This window comes from Numida meleagris, chromosome 5 (assembly GCF_002078875.1).
Source record: "Numida meleagris isolate 19003 breed g44 Domestic line chromosome 5, NumMel1.0, whole genome shotgun sequence".
NCBI classification, from domain to species: Eukaryota; Metazoa; Chordata; class Aves; order Galliformes; family Numididae; genus Numida; species Numida meleagris.
The window spans coordinates 49,702,641-49,721,195 of record NC_034413.1 but is presented as its reverse complement, the minus strand read 5'-3'; the positions used below and the strand labels follow the sequence as shown (position 1 = coordinate 49,721,195).

General features: G+C 36.2%; 1 protein-coding gene across 2 annotated transcripts in view; it reads left to right on the top strand.

Moving 5' to 3' along the window:
• Positions 1–18,555, top strand: part of AGPS (alkylglycerone phosphate synthase) — a 79,960-nt gene that overhangs the window by 51,679 nt on the left and 9,726 nt on the right. For both annotated transcript variants that reach the window (XM_021399141.1, XM_021399139.1), the window contains 11 exons: positions 329–454; positions 2,428–2,536; positions 2,968–3,095; positions 5,646–5,697; positions 8,086–8,162; positions 11,268–11,380; positions 13,922–13,991; positions 14,990–15,051; positions 16,867–16,956; positions 17,392–17,491; positions 18,232–18,289. In XM_021399141.1, the coding sequence (XP_021254816.1) occupies positions 329–454; positions 2,428–2,536; positions 2,968–3,095; positions 5,646–5,697; positions 8,086–8,162; positions 11,268–11,380; positions 13,922–13,991; positions 14,990–15,051; positions 16,867–16,956; positions 17,392–17,491; positions 18,232–18,289 (985 nt within the window). The remainder of the gene's footprint in view (positions 1–328; positions 455–2,427; positions 2,537–2,967; positions 3,096–5,645; positions 5,698–8,085; positions 8,163–11,267; positions 11,381–13,921; positions 13,992–14,989; positions 15,052–16,866; positions 16,957–17,391; positions 17,492–18,231; positions 18,290–18,555) is intronic.

Below are 18,555 nucleotides of genomic sequence, written 5' to 3'. Positions count from 1 at the left end.
TAAACAGGACGGGCCCCAGTACTGACCCATGGGGAACACCACTCGTGACTGGTTGCCAGCTGGGTTTAACTCCATTCACTACCACTCTCTGGGCCTGACTGTCCAGCCAGTTTTTTATTCAGCAAAGAGTACATCCGTCTAAGCCATGCGCTACCAGCTTCTCCAAGAAAATACTGTGGGAAACAGTCAGATACAGAGATGAGGCTGACAGGCCTGTAGTTCCCCAGATTCTCCTTCCAACCCTTTTTAAAACAAGCAAAACTAAAATGTTGAGATTTTGAAGTCCTGAGCAAATGCAGACTCTGTAGAATGTTTTTCCTTTCTTTAGCTTTCTGAAAGTGGCTTCTGTACAGGCCATGAACCAGACTCCATGGAATTCAGCTCACTAGGAGGATGGGTAGCAACACGAGCATCAGGCATGAAGAAAAACATCTATGGAAACATTGAAGATCTGGTAAATATTTCTAGTACTTGTTCTAATTAATTATTATTCTAATTGGAGGTTTAACTCTTGTAATGACTCATGAGAGGGAGAAGGGAGAGGAAACCGCATTTCTGTTATCAGTGATACAGTTTTGGCATCAAATTTTGACTGAGATCGTTGTTTGCTTGTTTTTGGTATTAGTATTAGTAAACATTACTGCTAATGTAAGTGTTTCAATTTGTTATTTACTAGCTAGCTTGAGGAATTGCATTGATTTATCCTTACCCTGTTGCTTTCTTCCACTGTTCACACTCCGATAATCCAGTGTAATAATAATCCTGTTAAATTTGTAGGGTTTTTCCAACAGTGCATGCTATCTCCTACCACTCAAAGTTATCTAGTGGAATCAGTTCACACTGACAGCCAACTATCAGTTCTTTCTACCATCCTACTTCTGTAATCTAGTAGGCTTTTTTCAAACCAGCAGACAGATCTAATTGTCCCTCTGTGTACGCAAGAGTGAATCGTAATCCTATTGCATGGTTCCTCAGAGCAATAGGGAAGGAAGCAAGGGATTAGGAATGGCAGTATTATACTCTTAATTGTTTGAAGCATTAAAATGGTTCATCTCTTTATTAATGCTGGTAAATTTATTTCTGAAACATTTTTCAAATTAAATCTACTTTTCCTGTTATAGTGAATATATTGAAGTCAGCTCATCACTGTTCAGATTTGCCTGTCTCTTTGCTTTGAACTTAAACTTTTTCCTCATAATAGCCTTTTCTTATCTGTTTTTTCCCTCCTTTTTTTCCTGCAACACACATTTTGTAATGTATCCCCTATCAACACAGGCTTTTTCATCACGTTATATTCACAAACACTTTTGTTCTGTGGACAGACATGACACTTCACTATCAGTGAAGGAACTTGGCAGAAAATAAAGTTTTTATTCATTATGCCTTCTTGAAACTGCTAGAACTAACAAAGTATTATCTGTACCCTACTGCCTGAAGCGTTACAATATGCTGTAGTTCTGCTTGTGCAGAAAGATGTAAAATACAGAAGGCTTTTCTACTGTGGGAGCAAAACTTCGGGCTAAAACGCAGCTTTTGAAATTTTCATTAGGAGAAAATTAGTTTCAAAGTTGATTCAAAACAGCTCATAACCTTCCTAATGTCACAGTGAGAAAGTTTTGGGAAAGTGTATACCTTCTGAGAAATCATATCTAGAAATAGTGTGTTAGGTATGCTCCCTAAAATCCACAGAATCAATGATTCATAAAATGTATATAATGAAGTTCTTGAATGGGATGAAAATTACTTAGCTGCCTGTGCTTGAAGGTTTTAAGGGCACCAGTTGAAATCCCAGTAATTTGTATTCAAAAGTTTCACTTAAACCAAGGAAGGATTTTTTTAGAAAGAATTGAATAGTATGGGGGGGAAAAGCCTACATATGTATCATTCTTATGGAAGACTTGAAATTGACAGTGTGTTTCACAAAGGTTTTTTTTCTTTCCTATTATTAGAAGTATTTCTGTAGCAGCTGATTTCTGAATTAGATTAGCTTCATCAAGCGCTAGTTCTAATGGAAAGCTTAAGCAAGAATGAACATTCCTTCTGCTGCAAGCCCTCTTTTTTTTCTTTTCCCTTCTGAAGTATCATGTATATTCTGAATTTAAATGCTAGTATTCAAGAACAACACTGTCTATGCTAAGAAAAAAGAAGTCTTAGCTGGTACTGTCTGCGTGAGGCCAACAATTGATTTGATTTGGCATAGAACTTAGTGCGATCTGTTGTGTGGGCAAACTGTGCTGCATTTAAAAACAGTTGTTGGTAATAGTCCTCAGGTTATCCCCAAAGTTCTTGGAGCTGCGTATAGAATGCATAAAATCTGCAGAGCTGAACTGTATCAAGCATAACATGCGTCTTGTAGAAAATAAATGTCATACAAAAAAAATCTATGCTTAATGGTAGTATGATAGTCATTGTATATTGTTTAAACAGGTGATTCATATAAAAATGGTAACTCCCAGAGGAATAGTTGAAAAAAACTGTCAAGTACCTCGCATGTCAACAGGACCTGATATCCATCACTTTATTATGGGATCTGAAGGTAATTTCATGTAACTGCATTTAATTCAGCTTCTGTAATGGCTTGCTGATTTGAGCATCTTTAATGCTGTGGCTTCCAGTGTGTCTATGGATGGTGTTCTACAGGCATTATTTTTTGTGTGTGTGTTAGGATAACACAGTAAGGTGTTTTTTTTTTTTTAGGACTGAAGTTAAACAACTGAACAGTGCTTATAACAGATCTGTGGAGTTACTATATGCATCTAGTAACAAACATCATGACTTAAAGGCTGCTTGTAGGAATTGACCATGTAAATTACTGGGAATAAATCACCTTCTACTGCAATACTGAAGTTTTGAGACTTCTGACTTACGTTAACTGAGAATATTCTGCTAAGCAACTGTTGGTGGTTTGCAGGAATTGCATCTTGTAGCACTTTACAACTGAGCTTTTTTTTTTTTTTTTTCCTGAAGGAACTCTGGGAGTGGTTACTGAAGTTACGATAAAGATTCGCCCACTTCCTGAATACCAGAAATATGGCTCTGTGGTCTTCCCCAACTTTGAACGAGGGGTGGCCTGCCTAAGGGAAGTGGCAAAGCAGGTAAGGAGAAGCTTAATGTTGAATTTGTGCAAGTGTACTAGTTCTAACCTTGTCCAGGGTCTAGGACTAGGAGTGTGCTGATGCCTTTTGGAAATGATGCAGTAAAAGATTGAGCATATTTTGTGTTTGTTCAGTATTCTAGCCAAATTGTGGATGTGCCTTCTGATGACTTTTCTTTTTTTGTGGAAGTTGTTAGCATATTGCAGGGCAGAGACTTTGGCTTTTTATCTCCTTCAGTGGAGAGTTTTATCTGGAGATTTATTCACAAGTACGTAAAAGTGACCAGTATTTAAAGACAAGTAAAGTGCAGTTGATTTCTGATTCCAAAGTGATAAAGGAACAACAGTCATGCAGTGGAAGGATGCGGCTGCATATGCAGGGTGCAGAGAATGCTTCTTGAAGTGCAGCAGCTTGTTTGAGTGAGCTGGGTATTCTGAGGCAGAACTGTACTTAGGTGTGGAAACCTAAGAAACCTTAGAAACTTCATTGTTTCAATAGAGCCTTCTGAATAGTGTGGTCAGACAACAGGGAAATGGGTTTCAGGTAGCAAAGTTTGGACATCGGTATCCAAATTGTGTAATGCTTTTCCTGATAGCTGTGCTTCCAAGCAAGTCTTGCACTGGCTAGCCTCTTTCTTTACAATTCCAGACTAACTTTCCTTGGCACTGTGCAAAAATGTACTAAATCACTTCAGTGAATGGAGGAATGTATTTCCTGAGTTGGGGAGGTAATATCAGAAACATTTTAGTTAATGCCAAACTAAATACAACTTTACGTATTTCCAGTGATGGGTCTAAATTAATGACATAATGTTCCAAGCCAGATGTTCCAACTGGTATGTGAGTGACATGTATGTGCTAGTTATCAGCACTTGCCAGTTCTTCTGTCACATACTTTTACTGCTGGTGCTTGTTCTTCATATTAAAGGTATCTAAGCAACCTCAAAATGCTTAATTGTACAGCTGATCAACATTTTTAAGTCAATTAAGGAGCTAGTGTCTTTTCCCCACGTTAGGGGTTAGAAGAAAAAAATACAGTATTAGCCACTTATGTTGCTCAGTTGCTAAGCTTCTGTTGCTACTACTGTTTCGCTGCTTATTTAAGCCTGAACTACTTACTCTTCTGGTGTCTTGTAGCAATTACTATGATCTCCTACTGAAAAGCTGTTTTTTTGGTCTTTGCTAGTCTGCTTTTAATGTAAGAATAACCAACCTGCAGGTTGTAGACTGGGTTGATGTCAGTAAAACCACTCATCCAGCCTTTTTCTGTCAACCTGCCTCGTAAGGTGTTTTATTTCTTCCTTCTGCCCCCTTCTGCTGTTATGTGACAAAATATGCTTTAGCAGTACGATGTAGAGTGAACATACCAAATTGAGTGATAGAGGAATACTTCTACATCCATTCGATTAGATGAAGGCTAGCCTAAAATTCAGACTTTGTTGTATTCCTATGACCACGCATTGCATGATTGGACACCACCATTGCATATTACAGGCTGTGAGCATTTATGTATGACCCAGAAAGCTGTTCAGTTGAAGGCGACTGTTCTTACTGGTTTCCAGATTTCTGTGCAGTGCAGAGTCTAGATTGGTCCTAGGCACAGACTTTAATTGTGATCTGAACATCAGAATACTGCTTTTTCCTTTATAGCAGCCCATACGATGGTGTGCTTTGGGTTTGTGACCAAAACAATGTTGGTGACGCACTGATGTTTTAGCTGTCGCTGAACAGTGCTTATGCAGTGACAAGGTTTGTTTCTTGTGCTGTTCCACAAGTAGTTTGTAGATGAGCAAAAAATTTGGAGGGAACACAATTGGAACAGTTGACCCAAATCAATGAAACAGCTATTCCATACCACATAGTGTCAAGGTCAGCAATAAAACTGGGGGAAGTTTTTCAGGGGTTACTGTTGCTTGGGGAATGTCTGGTCATTTGCTGACTGATGGTGAGCAATTGCATTTTCATCACTTGTTTTCCTTTCTTGTGTGGGGTGGTTTGTTTGTTTGTTTTCCCCCTTTTACTTTATCTCAACCCACAAATTTTCTTGCTTTTATCTTTTTGGAGGAAAGTGAGTGAGCAGCTGTTATTTATCCATCTACAGGAGTTAACCAGGAACAACAAGTCACTTTTTAGTGATTTGTAATGTATATGTATTTATGATTGCATAGCACCGTAAGCTTGATACTCTGAACAAATATGGTACTTTAGTGCATTACGGCAATTCAGAAATACACTCTATACATCAAGGTCAAAGATTTTGGGACTATGTCCGTGTTGGCTTGATGTTAAACTGAATATTCTCCATGCATTATACACAAACATACCTAATAGAAGTTGCTTCTCAAGTGAAAACAAGTTTATCGCTACTTTTCTACAAGTTTACTACTTTACTACAAGTTTACCACTACTTTTCAATGGCCATGGATCTCTGATGCCAAATTTGCTCCTTGTATGCTGTTTTTAAATGGAAATATCGCTGTCGTGAGTTTCGGCACATCCATTCATAGACTTTTTATTCTTCATTTCTCTCATTTCCCTAACTGTCCCCAAGAGATGTGCTCCTGCATCAATTCGCCTTGTCGACAACGCACAGTTTCAATTTGGTAAGTAGATTTTCTCAGATGAATATTTTTTTCCAAGGACTTTGATTTTTTTCTTTTTAGAAAGAAGTCTAAAAAGTTCATCTTATTTGGGAATTCATTTCTTCAAAACTAGACAAAGAAGGTGATGATCTCTACATTCAAATTCTTAGTGTTATAACTTGTACTTTCAGAAACGGAGGTCTGTCTTTGCCTCTGGAAAAACACTGCTGACAATAAGTCAGTAAAAAGCCATGCTGTGCATGTAGACGCATAAGATTTTTTTTGCAGTCTTCCCATTAAAAGCGCGTAGCCTACTAGGGAGTTTAAAATACTGGAGATACTGCCTCTATATTATTATTTTTAATAATAATAGTTTTATTATAATATTATGCGCTGAAGGAGCAGAATGATAATTTTATAGTATAGTACTTGAAACATTTTGTTGTGAAGAACATTAATGACAAGTCAGGTATCACGGTAGGGTGAGATTCAGAATGCAGGCATCTTATTTTGTAGTTAAGTTAGATGGTTAAAATAGGTTGGTCTAAATTTCCTAATTGCATCACTGGCTGTGTACAAGTTCCTGAGACACAGCGGTTTATTTTGAAAATTCTGTAATATGGCCATGATTCTTCTTGGGGAGGTGAGGAAGAGCAGTGAAACTCCTCAAAAATGAGGGCTTGTTTTGCTTGCTTTCTTTTTTTCAAGAAAAATAAAGAAGTTTAGTTCTGGTAAATACCATAGTTGTGTGCAAACAGAACTAAGCTATAGGCTAAAGTCAGTGGAGCTACTAGAATATTACCAAATCCAGAGAATAATAAACAGGACAAGGTCAGACATGCAAAGCAGTCGTTTTTGAGGCCTTCTTAAGGGAAACTGTCATTTTCAACTGTAGAAACTTTGGCAGAAGGTGTGTTCTGGCTTGGTTCAGGACAGTGTTGCAGAGAACTGAAAATTCCACTACCCAAAAAGCTAATGGTCATGGAACTTGACACACTTGCTGAGGCTGTGTGATTTTAATTGGGCACAGATAAAAATGTGGAGTGTGACCTTAAAATCTACTGTTAATACTACTAGAACAAGACAGTTCCTGAAATCTGTTTTGGACTGAAGCCTCTGTAATGAATATTGACTTTAAATGGCGTTAATCTGATGATGAGAAAGTTGAACTTTGTTTCAAATGGAAATAGTTGTATCAGTAAACCTGAGAGCCTAGCAAGCATTACTGCTTTATTTGATCATCCTTTTGTGTTGTACTCGTTCTCACAAACATGTATAATAGGTGGATGCCTTTTTTTTTTTTCAATTGGGGAAAAGTTTGACCAATTATAAGCTTTAAATCCAACACTGCATTGATGAGTCTTCTACTTTTTGGCTTTGACCTGAGGTTGCAGTTTATACAGTCATCTGTAAAAGATGCCTAAGGTGCCTCTAAGTTTTTCTTGTGGTTTTACTAAGTAGAATTATGATCAGTTTTTATGGATTGTGGTTTAATAAGTTAATGCCCTTTTGTTATCTGCTGCTTTTTTGTGTCCTCACTTAAGTGTGCTTAGAGGCATATTTTTGGGGCTTTACTCATATCTTCAGTGAGAGCTCTCTTTACTGAAGAGGAAAGGAGACTAATGAAGTACTGAAGTTCATGCTTTATTCAGGAGGAAATACTTCGTGAAGTATTTTAGAAGGAAGCATCATGTAAATGGTGCATAACTTTTTTTATGAATTGGGCTCACAGCGTGTAGACCAGATGCAAGACTGTTAAAATGAAGCAGTAATGGGAGTTCAGAAGTTGCTTGTGACTGAAAACAATGGAACAAACCGTAAAAGGCTTTCATCTCAATTTAACTTAGTCCTGAGGCAGAGATGTTAATTTAACAGACTCCAAGACACCATTTATGTATCCTGGTAATTTTAGTTCTCCGTATGTGATTAAGGAAGCAATTACTAACTTTATGTAGAAGATTTTGCACGCGTGACATAACCATTAAGGAAAAAATTGCTCCTAACTTGCACCATTTTTTGGCTGTTGGTTTCAATGATTTTGGCATAACTTTAAAAAAAAAAAAGGTCAGTGGTTTTGCTTAGTTTTATAGCATGAAACTAATGAAGTGTTCTTTTGAAATTTTCCATGTGCAATATACTTGTGAAGATCTAAACTAGGATAGCTTTAATTTAAGTGTCAAACGGAATATTTGTGTGCAGTTGTGTGTATGCCTCTTAAAAAATTAATAAAAACCTTTTCTTAAAGTTTCTTCTAAATTAGTTGAGAAAGGTTCCTTTGTTTATGACTATCGAAGTGCTCCAAATGATTCTTACAACTTTGTGTACCACACTATTTTTTTTTGCCCTTTGAAGGAAGAATTTTAAAGAATACTGAGTACATTAATGTGTTTTTTCTGCTTTTTGCCAAAGGTCACGCTCTTAAACCACAAGTTGCTTCCATTTTTACATCATTTTTGGATGGACTGAAAAAATTCTACATCACAAAGGTAACTGTTTTAGGGTTTAATACTGCTTAGAACTTTGCATGCTATCCATAGAATTTGAGATGGCAATGTACTGTCTCTAATGCAACTCTGAGTTTCTATATAATGATGTAGAATCAGTTATGCAATCTCAAGTTATCTTAATCCAAAATAAGATTATCTGTTTGAAGAGTTAAAAGATGTTCTCACGTATATTTTCAACAATTGTATCTGTAGATTAGATTGAAGTGTCTTGTCTAACAGTGAATTGATGACAGAGCAAGACTGGTTCCAGCCTGCCTAGCTTGCAGTCCACTGATCATCAGTTAATACCAATGGATTGAGGCTAGCATTTTTAATTTCTCAGATTTTTTTTGGAGGTGTGATCTTCTGTGTTATTACATTAATCTAGAATTTTGGGAGAACCTCACAATATTTGAACTACTGTATAAAAAGCGTTGCTGTCTTTCTGAAATTCATCCCAATGAATACCACTTTTTAGTCTAGATTGATTTTTACCTAAACTTTCACGTTATTCTTTTTCCAAAATGAACTAGAGAGTTCCTCTGAATATGCGTATTCAAATGGCATCTTCCTGGATTTAAACAACTGTCAGACAGAGAGAGGAGGTGAACATTGAATTCTGACTTTATAGTATTGAATATTTTCAAGGAGTGACCTTTCTTGAAAGCCAGTGGCTAGTACTGATGATCTTGAGCAGATTCTGCTTCTTGTTCTCATCTGCTGAAGTAGAGAATGCCATGAGTCTTTTGTTGACTTCACTTTGCAAAGGATTATCTATTTAGATACAATCCCAAAATTATTTTGCCTATCCTCCCTAAGCTTCTGTAGTACAGGAGTAAAGGTTTTGGCAATAGGATTGCTGTCAGTTTGAAAAAAATCGTAGTAACACCTACTGTTCTCAGTTGGCAACATGCACTACTGCTTACCAAGGGATTTGTATGTCAATTCCAATCCTTCCAGCTCTGCAAGAGGAAAGGAACGCTTTGAGAAATGAAACAAACAGTAATGCTGACACAAGCTCTGCTGGTAACACATTCAGAGTAGAGAGAGCAGTTTTAATGACCATGAGATATTTGTAGATAACAAATTGGTCCCTGTAATTCATGTTGTGCTCCTTATGGATAGTGATAAGCTTTGTGATCTCTTGCTATATGAAGGCTTCCATTGTGTGACTTAGCTTCTTTCTTGAGTATGCCATTCATTACATTGGCTATAGTACTTTACTTTAAACTTTAAAAAAAAAAAAAAACAAACATCAGAACACATCAGACTAACACTTTTATTCTTTTTATTGAATGAAATAGTCCTTTGAATGTTACCACTTAAAAGAGTAGGCACAAAATCTTTCTGTTCATGCTTTCCTGTAGTTTGGGACTGTTCACTAGTAAAGAAGTGCTCTAGGTATTGTTTTTGTCTACCAGGTCACATTGTAGCTAGTTCCTCCAGTTACTCTTGGAGAGAGCTGTGAGGTGCTTCCTGAGCATGATAGTCAAGACAGCAGAACAGAAGAAAGGATTCATACTAGATGAAATAAAAAAAAGCTCTACAATGAGAAGGGACTGTAAAATGGTATTTTAACAGACCTTTATTCCTGTGGTTGGAGTTTATCGCTGCAGTAACCATATATATATTTACTGAAGTTGTCTGTGCTGGTTTTGTAGGACTAATGAACGAGAGAGATTCTTTGCCTATGAGGATATATTCTTTCAAATTACAGTTTTCATGGTGCTCTTTTGGGGTGGTAGGATGCAATATCCTTTTCAGAAATTCTGATTTGGACATTTCAGGCTGGCATCACCATACAGATTTGAGGTCATTGACTGAAGGACTGAGCCACCCCAAGATGCTCTGCCTCCTTGCTTTTTATTGGGCCCTCCTGTTACCTTCGGTTAAGTTGCAGTATAGATCATCTATTCAGTCAAGGAAACACTAAATAGAATAGCAAGTAACTGATGTATTCTCAGCTTGACTGTTGAATACAGAGAATGAATTAACTCTCTTGACGATTAATGTGTCTTCTTATAATCTGCTTTGGTGCTTAAATAACAAGTTACCACAAACAGAGTGGAGACTGGAAGAGATGAACATTGGAAAGGGAAAGGCTTTTTTACGAAATAATAACAAAAAAAATTGATCAATATATGTACTAAAAATACTTTGTTCCTGATTTTTTTAACCCTTTGCAAGTGTGAAAAGGTCATTAAATTTTATTGCAGCTTTATATCCATAGAATCATAGATTTGTTTGACTTGGAGGGAACCTGTAAAGTTGATCTAGTCCAACTCCCTTGCAATGAGCAGAGACATCTACAACTAGATGAGGTTGCTTAGAGCCCTGCCCAACCTGATCCAGAATGTCCTCATTCCTTTCCTTTCCTTCTGAAACCTGCTTAGTACTGGTTGTTTATTGGAGCTAATTAATAATCAAAAATGTGTATAGAAAATAAATAAGACTATTACTTTTTGGACTGGTTTTGAAAATCTGAATCTTGCCTCTTCAACTCTTACTACTGAAACAAAGTTATACAAACATCCTGACTGCATTACACCTGTAGTAGTTACAACTATAATAGTGTTCTCATTTCAACTGGCCTATTCTCTCTGCCCCGTATTTAAAAGTTATTTTCCTTCTATGGTGCTTTCCCAAATGTAGAGATTTTCCTGTGACACATTGCTCTCAAAACAGTTGTTTTAACAATGATGTTTATGGTCATTGTAGTCATCTTCATGCTTTGATGAAGTAATAGTTGATAGAATATAAATGTCTCCTTATTGCTGAAAGCATTTAAGAACTGTTCTTTTTTCAGTAGTAGGTAGAGAGCTGTTGACTATTCTTTTTTTTGAACAGGTGTTTAAAAAAAAAAAGGTGACACATCAACTCTATCACTTCAGTGAGCTGTAAATGTTTGTCTTATCAAGAAAAAAAATTGCTTTCCTTTTGGGGTAAATTTTTTGAAAAGTGTTTTTTCCTGATATTTCCTCTTATTTGCAACAACAAACAATGCTTACAGACCAGAGGGTATGCTGTGTATACGAAAAGCAAAAACTTGTTGCTTGCATTTGACCACACAGGCAATGACATAATGCAAGGATTTTCTCTCTGCAGTTCAAAGGATTTGATCCCAACATACTATGTGTAGCTACTTTGCTCTTTGAGGGTGACAGAGAGAAGGTTCTTCAGCATGAAAAACAAGTCTATGACATTGCCACCAAGTTTGGGTATGTGATTTCATAAAACTTCTTCATATGAAACTGCGAGAAAACTGTCCAAGAAGCAACAAGATTACCATATTTCTGTTGCAATTTTTGTGTAAATCTCTTCTCAATATACTAGTTTAAAATGGGAATAATCAATCAGCTGCTGAGCATTCGCTTTGATAAATATTGCTTGTGCTAATTCTTAATAGGTAGCTTTATGGAAAAAACTTCAACTGTCTGTATACTGCACCAAGATGAGTATTTGACTTAAAATTTATGTTATTAGAATGGAAACTAGCCCTTGTATTTACTTACAGGCTTGGAAGCTGCTTGCTTTGCAATGCTAAATTATAGATTTTAAGTAGAGAAGAGAGACAAAATTGCAAGGGTAATATTAATTCTCTGCAGAACTGATGTAAGCAAATGAATATAGAAAGCTTGTTTGAAAGAGAAGTTTGTGTAGGTAGAAGAATATGCTGAATCTCTGTCGTGTGGGCTTTTTTAAGAATTTTTTATCCTTACAACGGAACAGAAAATAGTTCACTATAGTGCCAGGCTGAGTAATGATCAGGTAGTTCTGTTTTGATTACAACAGTGATGAAAACTGAAAGCCTCATTTGTAAGAATATACTTTTTAAAGAAAGCTTTTGCTGATCTTAGTCCCAACTACTAAAATATACAAAATGTCTTATATATGCTTTCATTCTACCACTTTAAATTGCTTACAAAACTGGGATTTCACATGAGCAGCTTGCTACCTTCCAGTAATAACATTGTTCTTTGTCTTTAAGAGTATTTTAGTTTTAGCTTAATGTTGTATGCAGCAAAAGGTTTCATCTGCAGGTCCTCTTTTGATATTTCTAGATGGTGTGAGTATTGGGGAGGGAGGGAAAGTGATCTGTGTTAGTGGCCTATTAGAAGGTGCTGTCTGTGCTACTCAGTTCAGACTATTAGCTAGTTGTTTAATGTTTTAACTTTCTGGTTTCATGTCTGAAAGTTATTTGGGTTGTCTTTTTTCTGCCTGCATAACCTGCTTAGATTTGTAGGATCATCTGGGAGGACAGACTAAAGATCTACCGCCCTTGTTCTCAAAAGCTAATACTTAAAACCGAACAAAAAAGACTTTCATAATTCTCTTAATCTGATATATTAGTGAAAACAAGGCTTCCTTTTTCTTTTTAGAACTCAATCTTTTTCATCTGTCCACCACTTAAACTTTTGGGAGCTTATGTCAATAGTCTTGCTGTCATGAGCTGTGAGAACGCAAGTGTATAGCTCCAACATATGCTTAGAAACATAGTTACAGATGTTCCTGTAAATGAAGATCATGAACGTGCTCTGTCTAGTTCTATTTCCTTTGCTCTTTTGTGATATTTGAAGACCACAAAAGATAAGGTGCAAAACATAATGTCTGTAATGTGAAAAAACAGTGATTCTAAAACTAAATTGGAGAAACTTTATTGCTAAATCAGGAATCATAGACTTCTGTTATCAGCTTCAGTTTGGCTTTATTTGTTTGTACACTTCTACTATAACAGATTGGCATGAAAAAAGCCAGTGTGTGAAAGCAGCAGTCTCTAATGCTCTACCAGGCTGAGACTACTCAGTAATTCCATAATGACAGAGTGTGGTGACTCTCCAGCACATCAGAAGTTCTACAGTAAAACAGATTGAGCTGAAACTCAGGTTGGAATTAAATTCAATCTGCGTGTGTTCCTAAGCAGCTTTGAAAGTTCTGAAAACCTTTGTCATTATTATTGCTAAACCATACAATACACTTAAAACAAACAAACAGAAAAACACCAAAACTCTGAGGATAGTTATTTCCTTAGAAATGTTTACTTTTTTTCACCTAGGTGATCAGGCTAATGTTACTGTGTTAACGTTTAATTCTTTAAAGAGCTTCCATGGGAATTGGTTTTGCTGATCTAAGCCAGACTTGTCTAGCTAGGTAAATAGTGTTTGAGAGGTAGATGTTTAGCTGCTGAATGGGAGATAGTTAACGCAGTTATCATCAGACTGCAGTTTAGTACTTCTTGAGAAGGTTTTGTTCTTATATATGTATGTGATTTTACTATGTCTACGGTAAATGTACTGAAGTATGAGCTGTTAATTTTTTTTTAGGTCATAAAATTAACAAAAGCAAAGGTTGACCAACAAAATGTTATTCCATTTGTTTGGATACAATGCTCTTGATCATTAGAGTAGTGTTAGTGCAGTTACAAACAAAACAGAAACAGTCTTGCTTTCAGATATCTTAGAAAGGAATAGTGTGAAGTATGTTGACTGATGGGTAACTACGCTACAAAGTTAGCCTTATGAAAACTGACTGCTTTCCCTGAATTTTTTTCTTTCTTGTTTTACTCAACCTCCTTCTCTCTGACCATCGCAAAGGGCAGAAAATGTGGTTGTTTACAGAAACTCTATTTGCAGCTATTGTAATGCAGCTTTGAGACAGATAAACTTGCACAAATGTTTCATAATCAAAGTGTTGGTTTTTTGGTTATTTTTTGAAACCTCTGATTACTGTGCTGGGAAGTTAACCAAACTCTTTAATTGCAGTGGCTTGGCAGCTGGAGAAGATAACGGACAGAGAGGGTATATGCTGACATTTGTCATTGCTTACCTTCGGGTAGGTTACCTTTCATCTCCTGCTGAAACTTCTGTTAATTAATAAAACCTAGAGATATCTTTGAAGATGCTTCCTGAATTCAAAATGCAGGTTGCCTTGGATGTTCTCTTAATTAAACTTCTCCTTAGAGGATTGTATCTATTCCATCTCTAACTCTATAGTGTTTACTTGTGAAACTTTATCTGCAAAATACCATATAAACATAAATTTGTACATTTAAACAAAAAAAGTTACCTTTGAAGGAGGATCTACTGACAGTTGCTAAATAAACCAGATCAGACTTACAAATCCACAGGTTGAAAGTAGTCTGAGCTGAGAGAGTACTCAAAATATGTATGTGATCACTCAGCTCTTACTCTTTTAACATCCACTTATCACCGCAGTTGGAATGAGAATTCCAGAATTCCAGGGTGAATAAACTTCAGTCTGATCTGGTGCAGCTGCTTTTATGGACTTCAATCTTATTTAAGAGATTTTTTTTTTCCAGAATATTATGCATGTCCTTATTGCTACATTTGGTTTGACCTTTCTAGTTTGGGACTAGAATGGACTGAATTTCACTGAATTTCATTTTATTTCAGCAGGCTATAGGTAAAATGGGCAGAATGTTTCTTGTCTTTATGCTTTCTAGGTACCACTTAAATCCTAGATAGAACTTAAATTTCAAATAACTAGTTCTATTAGATATCACTCTGATTAGAACAGTGGAGCTTTTGGATTGGTGCTAGTGGTACAAATATTTGATAATGGAAGCATACAGACACTCTGGCAAGCTGTCTTATAGCCATGACATCAAAATGTCAACTGTCTTAGAAGAGCTATACCACTTCAGTAACTATAAACTAGTGTCACTGGGACAGATGGCCATTTTTGCTAAACAGAGTTTTTGTTTCTTTCTTAAGCAATCTAAAGTTGCTCAACTGCTAGCTGTGTATCCTACGCTGGAATCCCAGATGTTGGTGCTGAACATTACTGATAATTTCCTCTCTGTTTATTAGGATCTGGGCCTCGATTACTATGTAATAGGAGAATCGTTTGAGACATCTGTTCCTTGGGATAGGTAAACTGATTATTCTTTGGTATTGCTTAAAACCTTGTGCCTTATTTCATTCAAATTATTCCTAACTTGTGCTTGTTCATGAGGAAACTTAATTTAATTTAAGCCTTATGTGTATCGGAGGCTCCCTGATGTGCCTCAAATCTTACAGCTGTGTTCTTGCTAAAGTTGCTGGTAAATTATGTTTCAGGGTTTTCTAAATGCAACGTAGGCAAGCATTCAGTAATATTTCTGTTTAGGTTAACTTACTGTAACAGATCCAAGATGTGAAATCATCCTGCTTCTTAGGCTGGGTAGTGGCTACAATAACAGTATTGTGTGATGAACAGCCACATGTATGGGGTCGACTTGTATGTTAAGCAGAAAAGTTTGTAGTGAAGCTCATGAAAAATATTTGTGTATTGTGTTTTTTTTTTCCATGCAGTAATGCAGGGAAATGAAAGGAACTGAAGGGTAACTTTTGCTCATGATTAAGACTTTTTTGTACCAAGCTTATTTTAGCTGTAGCTGGGAAACACTTGACCACAGAATAGTTTAACATGTAAAATTATTTTCAGTGCTTCATTCCATTTGGTAAGCCAGAAACCTCTTAAAGCATTTTAATTTGACCTTGACATTAATGCAAAGTGGAAACTATGGAAACTGTGATGTGAGCTGGTAATCTTCTAGCCTTGCTGCTAAATTTAGTGGTAGTGGTAAAATCTGGCCTCTGCTTTGAAGACTGGGGGAGTCTGTCTGAATGAGTGGTAGAAACTTGAAAAGGGTGATTTTTAAAGCAAAATTAGTGTTTATTTTACTTAAACTTTATAGGTCTTGAACTACACTCACTTGTTAGTCATGAGTTTGTTTTCATTCTACCTGAGAGAATGAGCTATGTAAGAATTTCAAATATTTTTCTTAAATTGTGCTTACCAAAGCAAATGCTTTCAAAACTTTTTTGTACTTTGGCTAGTAAGAGCTATGCAGTTTATCACAAATCAGTCAGTTACCCTGTACCTGACTGAAGATATCTGAAAAAAAATGCTTTATTGTTAACCCATTAAATTGATTATTTGCTCTTGTATTTAATTTCTGTGAGTATGCAAAGTGGCTTTAAATCTGTATAAAATGCCAAAAAAATCAAGTAACACAGCATGGATGGTGCTGCACATTTTGGAGGGAGACTATATAACTAAAGAAATGATAATATGAAAAGTATATTCTTGAAATTTTTTTAGTGCTTTGAATGCATCTGGGTCTGCTGAAGTGGGCGTGCAGGGAGGACAAATTTCTAAAAGCGAAAGTAAATACAGCTTATGGCAAGATTTAATAACTCATTGCCATATTAAACTGATAACATTTCAAGCTGGCAGAGTAGTCTCCAGTTCTTGCCTTGCAGCATACCAGAGGTATGCCAGAGTATATGAGGCCTTGGACTTCAGCTTTCTGTGAGCTGCATTTGTGAGCTACATTTAAGGCTCTTTTGCTGAGGATAATAAGTTTAGACATAGAAAAGTGAATAAGCTCTATTTCCTTTTGAATTCTTTTGACTTCTATTCCGTATGGAAAAGTGCTTTCATTCTGTGCTCTAATTCAGAGTAAATTTACTATTCAGCAGATGTACAAAAAGAGCAATGCTGGTGAAGTCTTAATGGAGGACTGTTTTATTCTTAGAATAAAATCTACAGTGGTTAAAACTGGTTTTAGAAAGCAGTCTTCTTAGATTATATATATTTAAAAAAAAATTACCGAAGATCAAGTTCTTTGTGGTTGTTTTTTCTATAAAGTGGTGTAAAAATCTTACTAAGACTTTGTATTTTAATATGTTTTCTGTTACAGGGTTTTAGACCTCTGTAGGAATGTGAAGGAAAGGATAGTAAGAGAATGCAAAGAAAAGGGTGTTCAGTTTGCTCCCTTTTCCACTTGCAGGTAAGCTGAGGAACAACTCAAATACCCCCATTTCTAGAATCTTTTATTAGTAACCCAACTAAGAGGTCATTAAGCTTGCTACCTAGTTGACAGTCATCTGTTAATGATAGAACAACGACTAGTCATCTTGACTTTTCTCTTTAATCTGCAAGCAGGTTACATATCAGAATGGTTATTTCAAGAGATTAGTGCCACTTCATTAGTCTCGAAGCTTGTACTCTCTGGTGCGTACAAGCAAAACACGGCTAATTTAAGAACTTAGCTCTCTGAAAGTCATAGCATTGATTCACTCCTACAAAGTAGGTGCAAAACCAAAACTTATTTTTTTTAAGTTACCCTTTAGAAATCAAATTAGTAACTTTGAGTTGTGTAGTGTAGTATAGTGGCTGATGTGATACTGTAAAGCTCTGTTTGTAATGCAGTTCTCTTCTGCAGGGTGACACAGACTTACGATGCAGGTGCATGTGTCTATTTCTACTTTGCCTTTAACTACAGAGGGATTAGTGATCCTATTCATGTCTATGAAGAAATTGAGGTAAAGTATATAAGAGAGTCAGTTAAGGAAGATAATATATTATTCTGTAATGTATGCCAAACTCATTGGCCAAGCTAACTGAATTTTGTAGGAAAAATCTTAATAGCCTACTCATCAAACTTTGATCATTAGCAGCTAGGAGAAGTATGCCCTGAACGGTGCACCAAGCGGTGTAAGGTGAGTATTTCAGCATGAAAGTGTTCAAACATTTCTTCATCAACATAGAAAACAAAAATGATTCTTTTCTGCCACAAACTTCACACATGAAAGAGCAGTCTATTTCTAAAGTACCTTACTCCGTCATCCAGAATCTTGAAAAATCTGAATCTGACTTCTTTTCTGAGAAAGAAACTTCAGTCACTCTGGGGTGTTTGTTTTCAAGCCTCCCTTTTACAGGTTCCTTTTCAGTAGGCACTTGTCCATCTTCTAGATGAGCTCCCCAGCCCAATAGACTATTTTAGTTTTGGCAAGGGGAAAGTGCTCCAGAATGTTCTATTCTGGAAAAATAGTTTTGTTGTAACAGATGTGTTTTGAAATATCTTGGCTTTTACAGGGTTCGTTTGGAAAATTCCTACTGAAATTCATCTGCAGACTTGAGATGAAATGGTTACTTTTATTGTGTACCCTACATGTTTCTGATTTTTTTCATACACCTGTTCTAATGCTTGCTATAGCAGGCATTTTAATAAAACCAAATGGCTTGTGCATTTAATGTTAAATATCTTATCTTTCCCATCTAGAGGGCTGCTAGAGAAGAAATACTTGCCAATGGAGGAAGTCTGTCACATCACCATGGAGGTATTGTTCTCAGTCTAACATTGATCTTGTTTAAACAAATAAATATTAATGAGTATATTAAATAGTTTTCAACAAAAATTTTCAGTACACTCAAAATATTTTAAAATTACTCAAAATATATTTTCTCAGTCTTTCAAGAAACTTCCCACCCCTTTACCCAATGTTAAGCAGAAGCATCACTAGTCCTGGTCTGCTTGATGTCCAGTTGCACAGTGTGGTATATTTATGAACAGAAGTCTCAAACCATTCCTTTGATAGGAAACTGA